The sequence below is a fragment of the Neomonachus schauinslandi genome, chromosome 3 (genome assembly GCF_002201575.2).
Source record: "Neomonachus schauinslandi chromosome 3, ASM220157v2, whole genome shotgun sequence".
Taxonomy (NCBI): Eukaryota; Metazoa; Chordata; class Mammalia; order Carnivora; family Phocidae; genus Neomonachus; species Neomonachus schauinslandi.
Window position 1 is genome coordinate 14,642,367 of NC_058405.1, and position 16,111 is coordinate 14,658,477.

Consider the following 16,111-nt stretch of genomic DNA (forward strand, 5'->3'; position numbering starts at 1 on the left):
TTAATACTTGCCCTTAACAATCAGGTAAACTATGTGTTTTCATTTCACTATCTAGAAGATGCAGTTAGTCATTCCTCCTTTTTAAATATATATGAATACATATTACATACCTGTATATATGCATATATCTTTAGAATGAACAAGTGTTTGTTAATATGTTTCTGAGAGAAGGTCAGTAGATTAAAGATACTGAAATGGGGTTTTAGCAGCAGAGGCTAAAAGGTTAATTATTAATTATTATAAAGAAAGGTTAATTTTCTGTCTCTACAGAGAATAGAATAAATATTAACATGGAATTCCTCAAGGGGGATTTCTTTAGCCTTGTAGACATGGGGAGAACTTCTTAACTATGGAGATTAAATAGTTTAGAGACAACTTACTGTGGTAATTGATTAGTTTAATTTTGTTCTTGAATGTAAATGTTACCGAAACAACAGTTTTGATTATTTTAAGTGTTCATTTACTGGACTCCATTTGGCTCAGGTGGCCTTGAAGTTCAGCAGTTTTAGGATTTCATGAGATAGGTTAAAAAAAATAGAGCAGACATGCCTTTCATGATATTTTAAACTGAAATGTTTTCAAAACCAAGTAATTTGCTCTTTTAAAAAAACTTTTACTGAAAAGTTTCATTATTTAATTATTATTATTTGAGTCATACTGTGCACTGCTGTAGATACTGGGAATACAAAGGTGAATAAATGTGATCAGTACTCCCCGGGCCCCACAATACTGTGAAGGGGACAGCGGAAGAGCCAGCTCTGCTCTGAGGTGGTAAGAGAGCTTCATAGAGCTTCATGGGCCGCACTGACAAGGAAGTGCATGAAAAAGGGCACCTGGTCAGTACTTCAGAGAGAGCAGGACGGACTTTCTAGTGGTGAGTGTTGAAGTTCAGTGTGGATGATAGCAGCAGGAGCCAGGTATAGGGAAGGGAGAAGAGCAGAGGAATTTTGACCACTTACAGGTCGACTGGCAAATTGATGGGAAACTGTTGTTGGTTGTCTTTGTATTTGTCCTGATAATTTTAGTTTTGGTATTTGTGGTAAAAAAGGCTAGGTTAATATGTAAGGTTCTCACAGTTAAAAAATCCAACTTTTGTGGCCCTCACCTAAAATCCTAAATGTAGCTTTCCCAAATCTTTAGTTCTTGGTAGATACTTTATAGTCTTATTCAGTGCTATTCTCAAAAATTACTCTTACAGATTTTGAACTCTTTAGTTGCTTAGATGTGTCCATGTATTTTCCCTAAATGAAATGACATGTCTGGACAATCTGATGGCAGATGATTATTAACAAGTTGGAATATAAGCTTAGGAATACCTAAGCTCTACTTCAAGCATATAAAATAGGAGGTGTGTATTTCAGGGTTGAACCTAAAAGAAATTCTATTAAATAAGAATTACTAATAGTGAAAATAGAATTCCATTAAAATTATTTATAATGGCAAGGGTCAAATGCATATGCTGCATCATCACTGATACTGTTAGGTGTAGGAGAGGATGCTGTATATGAGCAGTTAAATATGTCAACTGTCAGACTTACTGAATTTACTTCAAGATATTATTATCCTAGAGGAAACATTTTAAATCCTCAGTTACGTGTAATTTTTTAGGTTGTTGAATCTCCATAAAACCCTGTAAATACTCTTTAATGAAGAATAATTCCAGTGATTTACTTGCCTAAAAAAGTTGTAAATATTGAAGATTTAACTTTTTGAATTCAGGTGCTAGTTTCATGCCATTTAGTGAGAACACTTTATATTATGTGTCAGTAAATTAAGACCTTTTAAACATTGAATTGCCTGATTTTTTAACCATTTTATATGGTTCTGCTATGGAGTTATGAATTTATTGATGCTTCAAGATTACGTGGCATTGTGTTAGCTAACCTATGAGTTTTGTGTGGTGAGTTAGAAATGTCAACCAAGGTTTACCTAATTACAGAGTCCCTATTTATTTTTACTTCCCCATGTGCTCCACATAGAAGAAATTCATTCTCAAAATCCTTGGAAGATTTTAATGGTTTTTACACAAGTAAAGTTGCTTATATATTTTAATGGAAAGATTTTTGGAAAATGTTATGACATTTCTAACTCGGTTACTTATAACTGAGAACCGGGTTTGGATAGAAGGATGATTGCAGATTGGATGTGTCACATTTGAAATGCTTGTTGAATATCCAAGTGAAGATATTCTGTAAGCTGATATTTGTGTGGGAGATTTAGGTGGTAAAAATCGAGGCTAAGGGGTAGGATTTGGGAGTTATCAGCACTAAGAGGGTAATTTAAGCTATAGGGAAGAGGTATAGAATGAGAAGAAAACAGATCCCAATGGCAGAACGCTGAAGAACATCGATGTTTAAGAACTAACCAGAGGAAGAACACACAATAGAGACTTAGGAGTACCCATAGAGGCAGGAGAAAACCTACAGTGTGATGTCATGAAAGCCAGGGACTATTGAGTGGTAAGTGGTGGATGTTATCAAATACTATAGACAGATCAAATAATGTGAATATTAAGGTTTTAACAACAGAAAAATTATTGGTGATTTAGCTAGCAGTTTCACTGGTATAGTTATCAAAACTATGGTAGGGTGAGGTATGAGTCGAGGTTGGAAGCAGAGAAAGATATTGTTAAGTCTTTCAAGATGGACTGTGAAGCATAAAAAGATGCTCATCATCCCTCGTTATCAGGAAAATACAAATCAAAACTACGATGAGTTGTCACCTCCAGTCAGAATGGCTAAAATTAATGACACAAGAAACAACAGGTGTTGGCGAGGATGTGGAAAGGGGAACCCTCCTACACTGTTGGTGGGAATGCAAGCTGGTGCAGCCACTCTGGAAAACAGTATGGAGGTTCCTCAAAAAGTTAAAACTAGAACTACCCTATGACCCAGCAGTTGTACTACTGGATACTCACCCAAAGGATACAAAAATACTAATTTGAAGGGATACGTGCACTCCTATGTTTATAGCAGCACTATCAACAATAACCAAATTATGGAAAAAGCCCAAATGTCCATCAAGTGATAATGGATAAAGAAGTAGTGTGATGTGTGTGTATGCACACACACACATGCACACACACACTGGAATATTACTCAGCCATAAAAAAGAATGAAATCTTGACATTTTCAATGACCTGAATGGAGCTAAGTGAAATAAGTCAGAGAAAGACAAATACCATATGATTTCACTCTGTGGAATTAAGATACAAATGAACATGGGGTGGGGGGGGGAGGAAAACCAAGAAACAGACTCTTGATTATAGAGAATATACTGATGGTTACCAGAGGGGAGGTTGGTGGGGCGATGGGTTAAATGGGTGGTGGGCCTTAAGGAGGGCACTTGTGATGAGCACCGGGTATTGTATGTAAGTGTTGAATCACTAAATTCTACACCTGAAGAAAAAAAAAAAAGATTGTGAAGCAAATAAGATGAATTAGTAGCAGACTGTGGAGGCTGCTGCTTTTTTTCCCCCCCATGAAGGTGAGAGTGATTTATGTATATTAAAGGCCAGTAGGCAAAAATCAAGTAAAACCTGAGGCTGAAGAAAGAGGAAGGATATTGAAAGGGGAAAGTCCTTATTAGTAGTTTAGTGGGTGAGCCTGGATTGAGTTTTATTTTAATCTAATTTGTTTATAGAGAGCTCAAGTGAACAGGGGGAGAGGGAGAGAGAGAATCCCAGGCAGGTTCCACATCCAGTACAGAGCCTCATGCAGGGCTCGGTCTCATGACCCTCAGATCATGACCTGAGCTGGAATCAAGAGTTGGATGTTTAACTGACTAAGGCACCCAGGTGCCCCTGAGTTTAGTTATTTTAAAACATCAGCTAAAATAGTCCAGTGCATCCATCTTGTGATTGAGGTGATCTTGCAAGTTAAGCCTAAATTATAGAACCTAAACCTCTGAACCCTACATCCATCTCTACATTAGAGACCTTAACAGTGACCGGTGACAAAATTTAATGTCTGTTGTCAGGCACGACTCATATTTGTTTCTGTTGACTCTGTTTTCATGGATGACTGATCCCTTTTTGACTGATACAGTCTTAGTTAGGCTATTACACTAATTCTGGCAATTTTTTGTTGGCCCTGTAGCTATTACATCTTTTTTAAGATGAGTTTTTAAGATAAAATCTCTTCTCTGATCTGTGCTGCTCTTACTGTTGAAGGTGAGTCTTACATACATTATTTTTTTATTCTTGAGGGAAACTCACCATAAGTCCTTGAGAAATCATCTATAGTTTAAGAAGTAGGAGTGAATGAGCATACACCTATTCTATATAACTCTTTTTTTTTTTTAAAGATTTTATTTATTTATTTGCCAGAGAGAGAGAGAGACAGCTAGAGAGGGAACACAAGCGGGGGAGTGGGAGAGGGAGAAGCAGGCTCCTGGCTGAGCAGGGAGCCCCATGCGGGGCTCGATCCCAGGACCCCGGGATCATGACCTGAGCCGAAGGCAGACGCTGAACGACTGAGCCACCCAGGCGCCCCTATAACTCTTTAAAAGTACTGCATTAGGAATGTCTTACGGCCTAGACGGGAGAGACCTATACATTTCTTAAACATTAATTCCAGAAATGTATTGAAGACCGATTTGGTGTGCCAGGAGCAGAAAGGTACAACTGAAAGCCTAGAAAAGATTCCTGCCTTCACAGCTTATAGCTTAATGGGAGGGACAGCATTAACAAATTTACAAATAATTTTTCATTAGTTTTGAGACTTGACCTAGAGATGGTATGGACCTGTCAGCGTGTATAACAGGATCTGGACTGGGAGTCAGGGAAAACTCTTTCCAAAACAAATGACTCTTAAGCTGAGGTTTGCTGAATAGGAGTTGGCTGAACATGCACTGCTTACCCTTCTGCATTTTGTACCAGAGGAGTGGCGTGTGAAGGCCCAGCGTTGTTAGCCTCTTCTCTCTGTGGGTATGGTCTCTTGGTCCCCTGGAGGCAGTGGTGAGATAGCTAGTGAGCCTTTCTTCCCCTCACCACCATCTGATTTGGGTCACCACTATTCTTAGTTTTCATCTTTGTATTCTTAAGTATACATGAGCTTCTCCTGCTTGCTTTGTTGGCTTCAGTGATATTCTTTTATTCCCAGCTAACATTTATGGGGAATTACCGAGCTTACTTTACCTTCCACCTAATTTCCCCTTTGTTGCAGGTTAGTCAGTGGTATGCTCTTCTGCACCACTGGGGCATGCAGCATTTGCATAGTCTTCTGTAAATCTCAGCTCCTTCATTTGGTCTTGTTTCTACAGTTAAGTATATTCAGAGCTCACCATCAAACTTTATGCTACAGTTCCTCCAGTTATTTCTCGGTTAGGTAAAGCTTGCTCCCTAGTTGATGCCTCATGAACAACAACTAGGAATAATGGCCTTGAGTTCTTCACATACAGGACTATGTATGCATGAATTTTATACTTCAGATTTTAAACTTCAGAGTCCCTTAGTTTTACTAGAAAATATTGCAGTGCTAACCATTCTGAGTCTTCATTCTTAGATATGTAGACTCACTGTTCCTTTTAATTCTGGAGAGTTCTCTGTTCATTCTCTTCTATCCCTTTGATTTTCTGCATCAGGGATATAATTATATATACCGTAGATCCCCTTTGCCGGACTTCTGGATCTGTCATTTACTTTTAAATCTTTTTTTCATCTCCTATTCTTTTTATTTCTGTTTCACTTTCTTCACATTTTCCCTGCATATTCTCTATTTCTGTTTTTCCTGATTCTTTTTACTTTTGTGTTACCTCTAGTTTAGTCTGTATTTTCTGGTATTCTTTCTTGTTCTCTCCTTAGTTCTTTCAGGACGGTTTGCATATCCCCCTGTTTTTTAGTTCTCTCATTCTTGAGCTTTTTATCAAGAACTGTAAAGGGGCTGAAGTTTTTTTTTAATCCTACTTGCAAGCTAAAAACTTAGCTTCCCACAGTTTCAAGGATCAAACATAAGACATGAGACATGCGAGTCCTGGATCAGAACTTGAAAGACTTTCTAACTGACCAAGGGAAATCTCCCAAGTGGGCCACAGCTCTCTCTTCTCAGCCACGACCCATTATAGTAACTTTTGAGGCTTTTTTCTGTCCTGTTTGAAAGGATCTAAGGTTGGCGTGATAGACTGTAGGAGTTGTTGAATCGTAAGTTGGTTGTAATTCTGCATTATGTACTCCATCCTCTCCTCTGCCAGGCAAGCAAAAGTTCTAATGACTTTCCGGCCTTCTGTCTATAGTGGTAACAGATTTCCTTCCTTTTTCACTTCGTGTAGGTATGCATGTCCGTAGCTCTTGCCTGAAGAAGGTCAAACTATCCTAATCCAAGATAGGTCTTTGTACTTGTCACAGTGGGTTGGACTTGAAGCTGACAGAACCACTGGTGGGGAAGTCCACTTGCATGGAAGAGAGTTAACAACTAAGACCTCATTTGGGTAAATGCCTTTGAATCTACTGCCCAGTTCTTGATCTGTAACCTCTTCCATATTTTCTTTTCAATAATAGGCAACAAAGTGAAGGACCATTGATTGTCTGATTGACCATACAATTTTATCAGTATGTTCACTATCAATTTATAAGGACTTCCTTCAAATTCTCTCAGTTGACCCATGAGGCTGGGTCTTTTCTCCTCCAAAAATCTGTGTATCTGTCAGCATTCCATCTCTGTTGTCAGATCTGTCAAGTACTGTAAAGGATCTCAGATTTTTACCGTTTCCAAGCTAACAGATTAGTTTCATGGATGCTGATAGAAGACCTGAAATCTTGAGAGACGGAAGACTTTATTACTCAAAGAAAAAGCAGCACCCACCATGTCCACATGTTTGTGCTGGTTCCCTGAGCCCCGATTCCCACAGGGCACCATAGAGGGCCAGATGACACCTGAATGAATGGGTTGTAGTAAGGAGAGGAGCCAAGGGTCAAGAGCCCAGCACCTTTTGAACAAGTAGTAGACACTGTAGCAGTCAGCAAACGGTCCAGTCTCCCCCAGCACCCCCAAAGTTTCTCCTTCCACGCAGGACCCCCCCCCCCCCCCCCCCCGCCACAGGAGCGTGTCTGTAGTTACACATTCCTTTTGTCCTCCCTTTTCACATCCAGGAACTGTGATCTGTGGGTGAGGTAAAGATCTGAGTCTACCTTAGCTCTGCTCTTTTAATGAAGTTTCTCCTATCAGTTGGTAACTTAGTACCAGGGAGTAAAGGAGTGAGGAAATGAGCAGAGAATGGCCAGAGGCCAGCTTACGGGGACCAGCTTACGGGGGCCATGCCGGCTTACGGGGGCCAGGCTTACGGGGCCTATGCCAGCTTATGGGGGCCAGCTTATGGGGCCAGCTTATGGGGCTATGCCAGCTGGCTCCAGAGCTGTTGTGCTGTTGCCCTGCCACCTCTGGCTGGCACAGGGGCAACAGTGCAGATGATATTACACCCCAGGCGGTGCAGACAAGAGGAAAGGGCAAAAATAGATGGTTCTTTCCCTGCTTACCCCATGAGTGTCACCAGGCCCTCTTCAGCTCTTGGCTTCCATTCTGCGGTCCTTCTCCCAGCCACATGATCTCCATCTCCCCAGGGGTGTCCAGGAGTTCTTACACTCTAGGATTCATCCTCTTTGGTTGTTCAGGACCTTTGCAGACGGGTTTAGAGGTGGGAAACAGCAGTTCAGGTTATTTGTTGTATACAAGAAGAGATTTCTCGTATGCTCTAAGGTCTGCTTTAAATTCTGTCTCCTAAAGCATTCTGGACACACTAATTGCTCTTGGCTATGTGTACTAAATCTGAGTGGAATTTATTTATACGTGTCATTTAAAATTTATTAAGTCATATTTAATTTTTTTGTGCTGTTCTTAGTCTCCTCTTAAATTGTAGGTAGGCCCTGCATCTTATCCTTGTATTATAACCCCACAGCCTTTGAGTGAATTAATCTGATATGCTGGCATCTTCCAAATAGATTTTAATGGCAGGATTATTTTCACCTGGACTCCTATCGCTTGATTGTATACTTCACTGGAGTATCCAAATGAAGTTAATAAACCAGATCTTGATTTTCCATTTTTTTCCAACACCACCCATAACCAAACTTCAGATTTGATGATACTAAGTTAGCTTTACAGTAGAGTTGTGCCAATGTGTTGAAAATGAAAATAACATCCTTTCTCTTGAATTTTTTTTTTTTTATAGAATCAGCTTATTCTCATTACAACTTAATCCTGAAGAAAGCTGGACAATTCTTAGACAATTTACATATCAATCTCTTAAAGTTTGCTTTCTCTATAAGGGCGTACTCACCAACTATTCAGATGTTTCAACAGGTATGTAGAAGTAGCCCCTGCTTGTGCGCATGCACGCGCGCTCGCTCGCTCGCTCTTGCTCTGACAAAATCCTTGGGGAAAAAAATCCTATAGACTTATACCTGCTTCCATAGCCTGTCATTGATTGTATTATCATTGTTAATCAATTATAATTGAATACATTATATAATTTTATAGTTATTTGGAATAAGGAAATTATGAGAACAAATGATTATTGAAATTAACTATAATTAAAATTTTAATTTGAAGGCATTTTTTTTCTTTTTTGATGGCAATTTTCAGTGACTTTGAAGCATGTCCCTACTATGAAGTTGATTTTGTTCAAGTATTTGATTCTGCCTGCGTATAGATATTTTTTACTTTAATTAGAGCAATAGCTTAATAGTAGTTGATGAGTTATTTTAATCAAAGGAATATATGAGTTTTAAAGATCATGTTGTAATTATCAACTACTGTAGCTAAATATAATCTTTGAAATCTTAGATTGCAGCTGATGAGCCCCCGCCAGATGGCTGTGATGCATTTGTGGTTATCCATAAAAAACACACCTGTAAAATTAATGAACTTAAAAAGCTGCTGAAGAAGGCTACTTCAAGGTAAGTTCATGATAGCCTATAGTGAAAGACATGGTTTATAAAAAGAGATGAGGGTTGAAATAGCAGAAATTTCTTATAATAAAAATTTTTAATAATGAAGATACTGCTTATTAAAGAATGTACTCTGTATTGAAAAATTGAATCTATCTGAATTGGTAGTTCAAGTCCTTTTCTAAAATATACAGGTATTTTCAATATTTTTTCTCATTAGCTTTTGATTTTAGAATATAAATTATACCAAAATACCATAAAATACATTAAATATGTTTTATATAATCCTAGATTGTTTTCTCAAATAAACACACAAAACTGCATTTATTTGGACTCTATCTCTTTAAATATAAACTGAATGTATAACTTGGGAATAAAAAATTAATAATACAGTAATACAGAGTACAGAGTTGCTTTGTTATAATGTATTTTTAAAAACTTTTTTACTTCTTCCAAGTATTTAATACAAATGGTTATGGATGGGCAGTAAAAAGGAAATTATTAATTTACTAGTACCAGTATATGTTTCACTGTCTGATTTATTTATACTTAAAAAAGTTTTAAAGTTGTTTCTATAATTTTGAAGGAGTTCTTTATATATTAAACAGTAATATATACTTAGTAATTCATATCAGTACTTTCTTGGTTGTTGTAAACCTTTTAAAATATTTTCTTGCATTTTATATTAATTTTAATATACAGAAGCCTCTTTAATTTTATGTAGCCCAAATTTTCTTTTATGTGTGTGTTTTTATACTTACAGCTTTTTCCAAACCTGAGAGATTTTAACTATTATTTTCCAGTAGCTTTCCTAAAGTTTTTCCTTTCATTTTTCCATAAACTTTTAATCCATGTAAGTTATTGTTATCAAAGGTAAGGATCCAGTCAGATCTTTTTCCCTTCAGGTGACTAGTTGATTATATATTCATTATATTTATGTTATGCTCTATTTCATAGCTGTCCAGTACATTAACTGTTTCTTGTAGCAGTGCCATGCTGTTTTAGTATTTATTGTTTTATAATATATTCTGATATCTCACAGGACAATTTCATTGCTGCTTTATTTCCTCCAAATTTTTTTAGCTCTTTGCGGTTATTGATGCTCTCAAAATAACATTAGAGTCCTTTTTCTCCTGCCAAATTGCCTCTCTAAAAAGCCTCGGTAGGATTTTAATTAGAATTACATTAAACCTGTTGATTAAGAACAATTTAAATCTTTATTATATTGAGTCTCTCAACAGATGACATGGTATGTCTTCTGTTCATACCTTTTTTTGTTCATACCTTTTAAAATGTTAAAGTTTTGTAATTTTATGTTTTTAAAATCAGAAATAAGTTATCTATTTATTGAGATGAGTACAAAGTTTTTCTCATTGGACATACTGTGTATTATGGTAATGTATATTAAAATATTGTACCATCTTTGCATTTGTTATGGTGTGGGATATCTTAATTTCTATTAAATTAAGATTGCTTACGTTTTAAGATTCATGCTTCTATTTTAATAGATGAGATTAGCTATTAATTATAAATGCTATCTTTTTAAAACCATCATTTTAGCTTCATACAGTGAATTAGGCAACCATGTTATTTCTTTAAATTCTGTTCTTGTACATATATATGTCATAGAAAAGTATATCATAGAAATGATCAATTCCTTTTTTTTTTTAAATATAGCAGTTTATTTCTCAAAGGAGTCTGAACCGGGTGTTTTGATACTTGTATTTAAGTTTTAGATCCATTAAGATTCTATGAAAAGTACCTCTGCTGTGTTTTAGGGGTGTCTGCATTGAACTTTTATTAAGTATAGTTGATATACAACGTTATATTCACTTCAGGTGCACAACATAGTAATTCAACAATTCTGTACTTTCTCCGGTGCTCACCATGATAAGTGTGGTTATCCTCTGTCACCGTACAACATTATTACAGTATTGTTGGCTTTATTCCTTATGCTGTACTTTTTTTTTTATCTCTGTGACTTATTTTATAACTAGAAGTCTGTACCTCCTTAATCCCCTTCACCTATTTTGCCCATCCCCTCCCCTTCTCTGGGAGCCACCAGTTTGTTATCTGTATTTATCAGTTTCTGTTTTTTTTAATTTATTCATTTATTTTGCTTTTTTGATTTCACATATAAGTGAAATCATATGATATTTGTCTTTCTCTTATTTCACTTAACACAACACCCCCTAGATCCATCCATGTTGTCACAAATGGTAAGATCTTCAATTCCTTTATAGCTTTTTTTTTTCCCCTTTATAGCGTTAATAGACTGTGAAATTGTCAGCCCTTGTGCATTTTTAAAACAATTTTGGTGACTTTTAAAATTAATTTTTGATGTCTGGCTTTATAATTTTCTTAAATATTGAATATTTAGGTATTAAATATAAAATTAAGATTAAAAAGAGGTTAACATCAAGCTTTTGGGAGAGGCCATCTGCAATGGACCCTGTGAGCCTTGCATGTTCTTGGTCTGATGAGTAGAAAGTGGAAGACCCTGACTGCTCTTTACCTGAGACATTTCTCAGGGTTGTGTTTGTATCAGGCAACCTGGAGGAATGAGGTGATTTTTCCCTATGGAAAGAAGAGCAGGCTTGTTTACTGCTTGCTATAAAACAGTGGTTCCCCAAGTATAGTGTCCCTCAGCTACAACATACACCCACTATTTGTGTAGTATCCATTTAGGTCCATATTTTGCCCATCCCACCCCCACCACCAGGAAATGATAAAAACCTAACTTAATGTTTTGTAAGTAGGGTAAAGTCAAACCTTAGATCTTTAACAGTTCTTGACAGTTTTAGAAACAAGGGTGAGATGTTGACGGACACATGGCTTTCCAGAAGAGGAAGAACAAGGGCCACATGGTTGGAGGAAGACAAAAACTCAACACTTAAAACTTTTCCCTACTGCCCTCCTCTCTCTCCCCCTGCCATTTTGTACTCTCTGCTCCTGGCTGGGTGGGAGCAGTTTTCTGATAACCCTGTCACAGCTCCTTGATATATGTTCCTACAGGAAAAGGCACCCAAACTCAACTGATGGGGTTTGGAAGGTGTTCATGATGGGCAAGGGTTTAAAATGATCTCTAGACCAATTCGATGAAGTTTTATTATTTTGGCTTCCATGACTGAATTACGTTTGGCACTGATACTGTTTCTGTTTATACTGTGAATGCTCTGAATGCTCATGAAGTCTCAGGGGAGACTGCTACATGTACCATCTGTTCCCAGGTGAACAGCATAGAATCTCAGGAGGAGAAAGTTGAGCCAGAATCCCATCCCAACTTTAGTTACAGTCTGAGTGGCGGCTGGACTACTCACAGGCAGTTTCGAGTACAACAGTGCCACCTGCGTGACTCGGACATCAAGTACACTCCTTTTTAAAAAAGCAGCTCCTAGGGGGCTCTTAAGCTCCTACTGAAACTGACGGCCTGACCCAGGGAAGCCTTGTGACTCTAACATCTGATGTTTTACATTTTGGCATAGGTCAAATAGGATTCAGTGACTAACGAGATAGAGGGACCCAACAAGTCTCTGGTCGATTGAAAATGGTATATTCAAGTGCATAGTTGTTTTGCCTTATCATGATCTTCGATTTACATGGAAAAGTGGTAGCAACCCTTTGGGACAAACCCTGTGCCCTATTCCACTACCTCAGGTAAAGTTCTGGCTCAGTGGGGCCCTCAGTCCACAGTGGTTTCCCTTAATGCCTGGGCTGCGTTACTGTTATGTTCAGCTAAGTTAAAGCTGGTGGTATCTTCAGGGTCCTGTTACTGTTCAGTCGACCACAGCTATGTAACACCAAAAGCAGATGTGGTCACTGCAGTCAGCAGACAAAATTCAAGGCAGTGCTCCTATTCCTGACTAGTCTCTGACCCCTTGGTGAAAGTTGGTACATTTATGCTGACTCTCAGACTGTTGCCAGTGGCCTGCCCGTCTGGTCGGCCACTTGGAAGACCACCAACTGGCAGAGTAAAGGCACACTCTTTGGGGCTGTACACTGTGGACATAAATTGCAGCCATCCATCTGCCAGTCTGAGTTATTTCTGTAAACGTACACAGCGTTAGGCCCATTCTTTTAGTCTGAAGTCAAGCTGCTTACCACTTAAAACCTAATCCCTTACTACTTCAAACACAAGAACTTTCTAGCCAAAAAAAAGGTAGAATCATTTGTCCCTTCCCTACCTCCTATTTAAAGATCTGTGCTGTGGATCTGCCCTAAAACTTGACAGATATTATATATGTAAATACATATGTATTATGTATTTGGGAGAAAGTGACAGCAGTCATCGCCATCCTAAATTAGTATTACTTGCTCCCCCGCCCCCAACAAGGAAATAAAACTATTGAGGAATATTTTTTTGGAAATTGGAATGGTGAGAATACCACATAGAAAAGAAAGACAGCTTTGATGCCCTAAATGTGTTATGATTTAAAAAAAGGAAAAAATAAACCAAGTGTTCAGCTCAACCAAAGGGAAAAGAAAATAATATGAATGTAAAAGGTAATAGAATTGTTCTTTTCTGTTGTTCTAATCAGTAATTTCTTTAAAGAAAAAAAACTAAAAATCTAACCTGAAAAACATGAAAGAAAATAAAAACTGAAGAAAATTTAGGAATGAGGAACATCTGTAGAGGGAAAAAATTAAAATATTACTGTAAATATATATGCAAATACATAAGTTATTTGCTTACAAAAGAAAAAAAAAACAACCACTATGGACAAATATCCATAGGTTATAAAACCAAGGATTATGTGCCTAAAGTTCCCAAAAAGAAAAAAAAAATGTGTTAACCTAAATGCTATATATATCTTCTCTCAGGCTGGGGAATTGATTTTGTCCTGCCTACAAGCTAATAAGCTTGCCTTTGACGGTTTCATGGATTCTGGCAGAAGACAGGAGGCTCTGGGGTCAGAAGCAAAGAACGGCACTCTTCGTGGCCACGAGCAGCGTGAGCATTAGCCGGCTGGCACTAGTTCCTATGGCTATACATTCCCCAGGCATGAAAGTGGGCCCACAAGAACACTACACGAGCAGTTGGGATTGCATCACAGCTGAGGGACACGGAGCTTGGGGAACCTAGGACTTATAACAAGCAGTAAGCAACCTGCTGTTTATGCCAGAGGGAGACCTTAACATACCCCTCAAAGTCTCTTGCTGCAAACCCTGAGAAATGGCCTATCATAGTCTTGATGTCTCCAGCAAAACAGTCAATGGCTCTGGCAGAAGGCCTCTCCCAATAGTCCATCCCTGGGCCTGACAAATTCTTGACCAAACTCAGCATTTCTGTGACTGTGCTCCTCATCAGCCATTCTGCTGTCTCAGAAAGCCTTTAATGAAGGCTACTCTCAACAGGACTCCAAGCAGCAGGATGAGCTCCATCTGCAGGATTAGCCTCAACCATGCCCCCAGGGTCCCAGGTTCAGCCGACTGTGAATAAGTCCCAGGGGGACGAGTAGGTTCTATGTCAGACAGATGGGCTGTAATCGGACGTCAGTCTGTTATCCCTTAAAACCTGTACAGGAGAGTTTATACCTACCTGATCTTTGCTGTCACTGGAGATATTCCTTGGGGACAGTAAACAGGCCCAAAACGCAAGCCCTGTCCCCAGTGGAAACATTCTGTGCCTGCTTTCCCCAAATACAGACAGAAACCCCGAAAGTGGCACATGTCACTCCAGTTCCAAAACTGTTGAACTCGCACCTGGTAGCTGCAGTCTCCCGTCTTCATGCTGCCTCACGTAAGGCTGCTCCCGGCCCAGAAGTACACAAGTTTGCATCATCAAGATGAAGTTGTGCCAGTCTGCATATTTATGCGTGAATTTGGGGGGGGGTCTACACTCAGGAGACCTTTGTCTCTGGAAAATCTATCCCCTTTCTTGTAATTTTTCCTTTTATTTTCCACTTAAAGATTTATCTACTAGCATTGTTTCATTAGCAGCCTTCCCAATTACAATAATAAATTATTTGAAAACATCTTCTTTCAGACAATATTAAAATGTAAGATATCCTGTATAAATTCTGAAATGTACTTCTACAGTACTGATTTGATAAAAATCAGTAATTTTAATAATCCATTTGACTTAGTGCCATTTGAGTTCCAAGGTATCAATTAAAATTAATGAAATGATTTTTTTTTTTTTTAAGATTTTACTTATTTATTTGACAGAGACCGAGCGAGAGAGGGAACACAAGCAGGGGGGGCAGGAGAGGGAGAAGCAGGCTTCCCGTGGAGAAGGGAGCCTGATGCGGGGCTGGATCCCAGGACCCTGGATCATGACCTGAGCCAAAGGCAGATGCTTAACGACTGAGCCACCCAGGCGCCCCTGAAATGATTTTAATAATTTCATCTGGTTCAATTCCTTTTTACTTTTTAAATGAAGTATGCTTTTAGCATTCTTTAGTGTTTATTAATAGGATCCTATGAGGAATGGCAACTAATTCTATTTCTCTTGTTTTGCACATTCTTGTCTCTTCACCTGTTGCAGAAGAGATTAATCGTGAACTCAACTCTTGGGGCTGATAAAATCTTGTTTGTTTCATGTTTCAAATATCCAAACATTGACAGTAATATTTTTAAAATCCTATCTTACTTTAAATGTTAATGAAAGTGGATGATGGGGCGCCTGGGTGGCTCAGTCAGTTAAGCATCTGCCTTTGGCTCAGGTCATGATCCCCCGGTCCTGGGATTGAGCCCACATCAGGCTCCCTGCTCAGTGAGAAGTCTGCTTCTCCCTCTCCCACTGCTGCCATCCCCCTCCCTGCTCACACTCCTTCTCTCTCAAAATCTTAAAAAAAAAAGTGGATGAATGTGTAAAATTTCAAAAGAAATTTATTAAAGTAAGATGGGTGAGTGTACATACTTACTATGACAGCCAAACCATAAATCACTGTAAAGGTGCTTAAACTCATGTAATCTTATAAACCTGAAATAAACACAGTATTCCATGTTAACGTCCAGAAATAAAACACATTTGAAGCCAAGTAATTAGTGGAAGTTTTCATTATTCTGTTAGTAAGAAGTATTGAGCACTTGAGTGATTTTGATTTAAAATAAGTCAATAACCAGGAACAATAGTAATTTAGCCAGGGTGCCTGGGTGGCTCAGTCATTAAGCGTTTGCCTTCAGCTGAGGTCATGATCCCAGGGTCCTGTGATCGAGCCCCACATCGGGCTCCCTGCTCAGCCTGCTTCTCCCTCTCTCACTCCCCCTACTTGTGTTCCTGCTCTC

At 38.4% G+C, this 16,111-nt stretch overlaps 1 protein-coding gene across 1 annotated transcript in view; it reads left to right on the forward strand.

Annotated features, from left to right (window-relative positions):
• Positions 1-16,111, forward strand: part of UGGT2 (UDP-glucose glycoprotein glucosyltransferase 2) — a 178,811-nt gene that overhangs the window by 17,209 nt on the left and 145,491 nt on the right. Inside the window, exons 3-4 of the mRNA XM_021695965.1 lie at positions 8,164-8,294; positions 8,778-8,890. Of these exons, the coding sequence (XP_021551640.1) occupies positions 8,164-8,294; positions 8,778-8,890 (244 nt within the window). The remainder of the gene's footprint in view (positions 1-8,163; positions 8,295-8,777; positions 8,891-16,111) is intronic.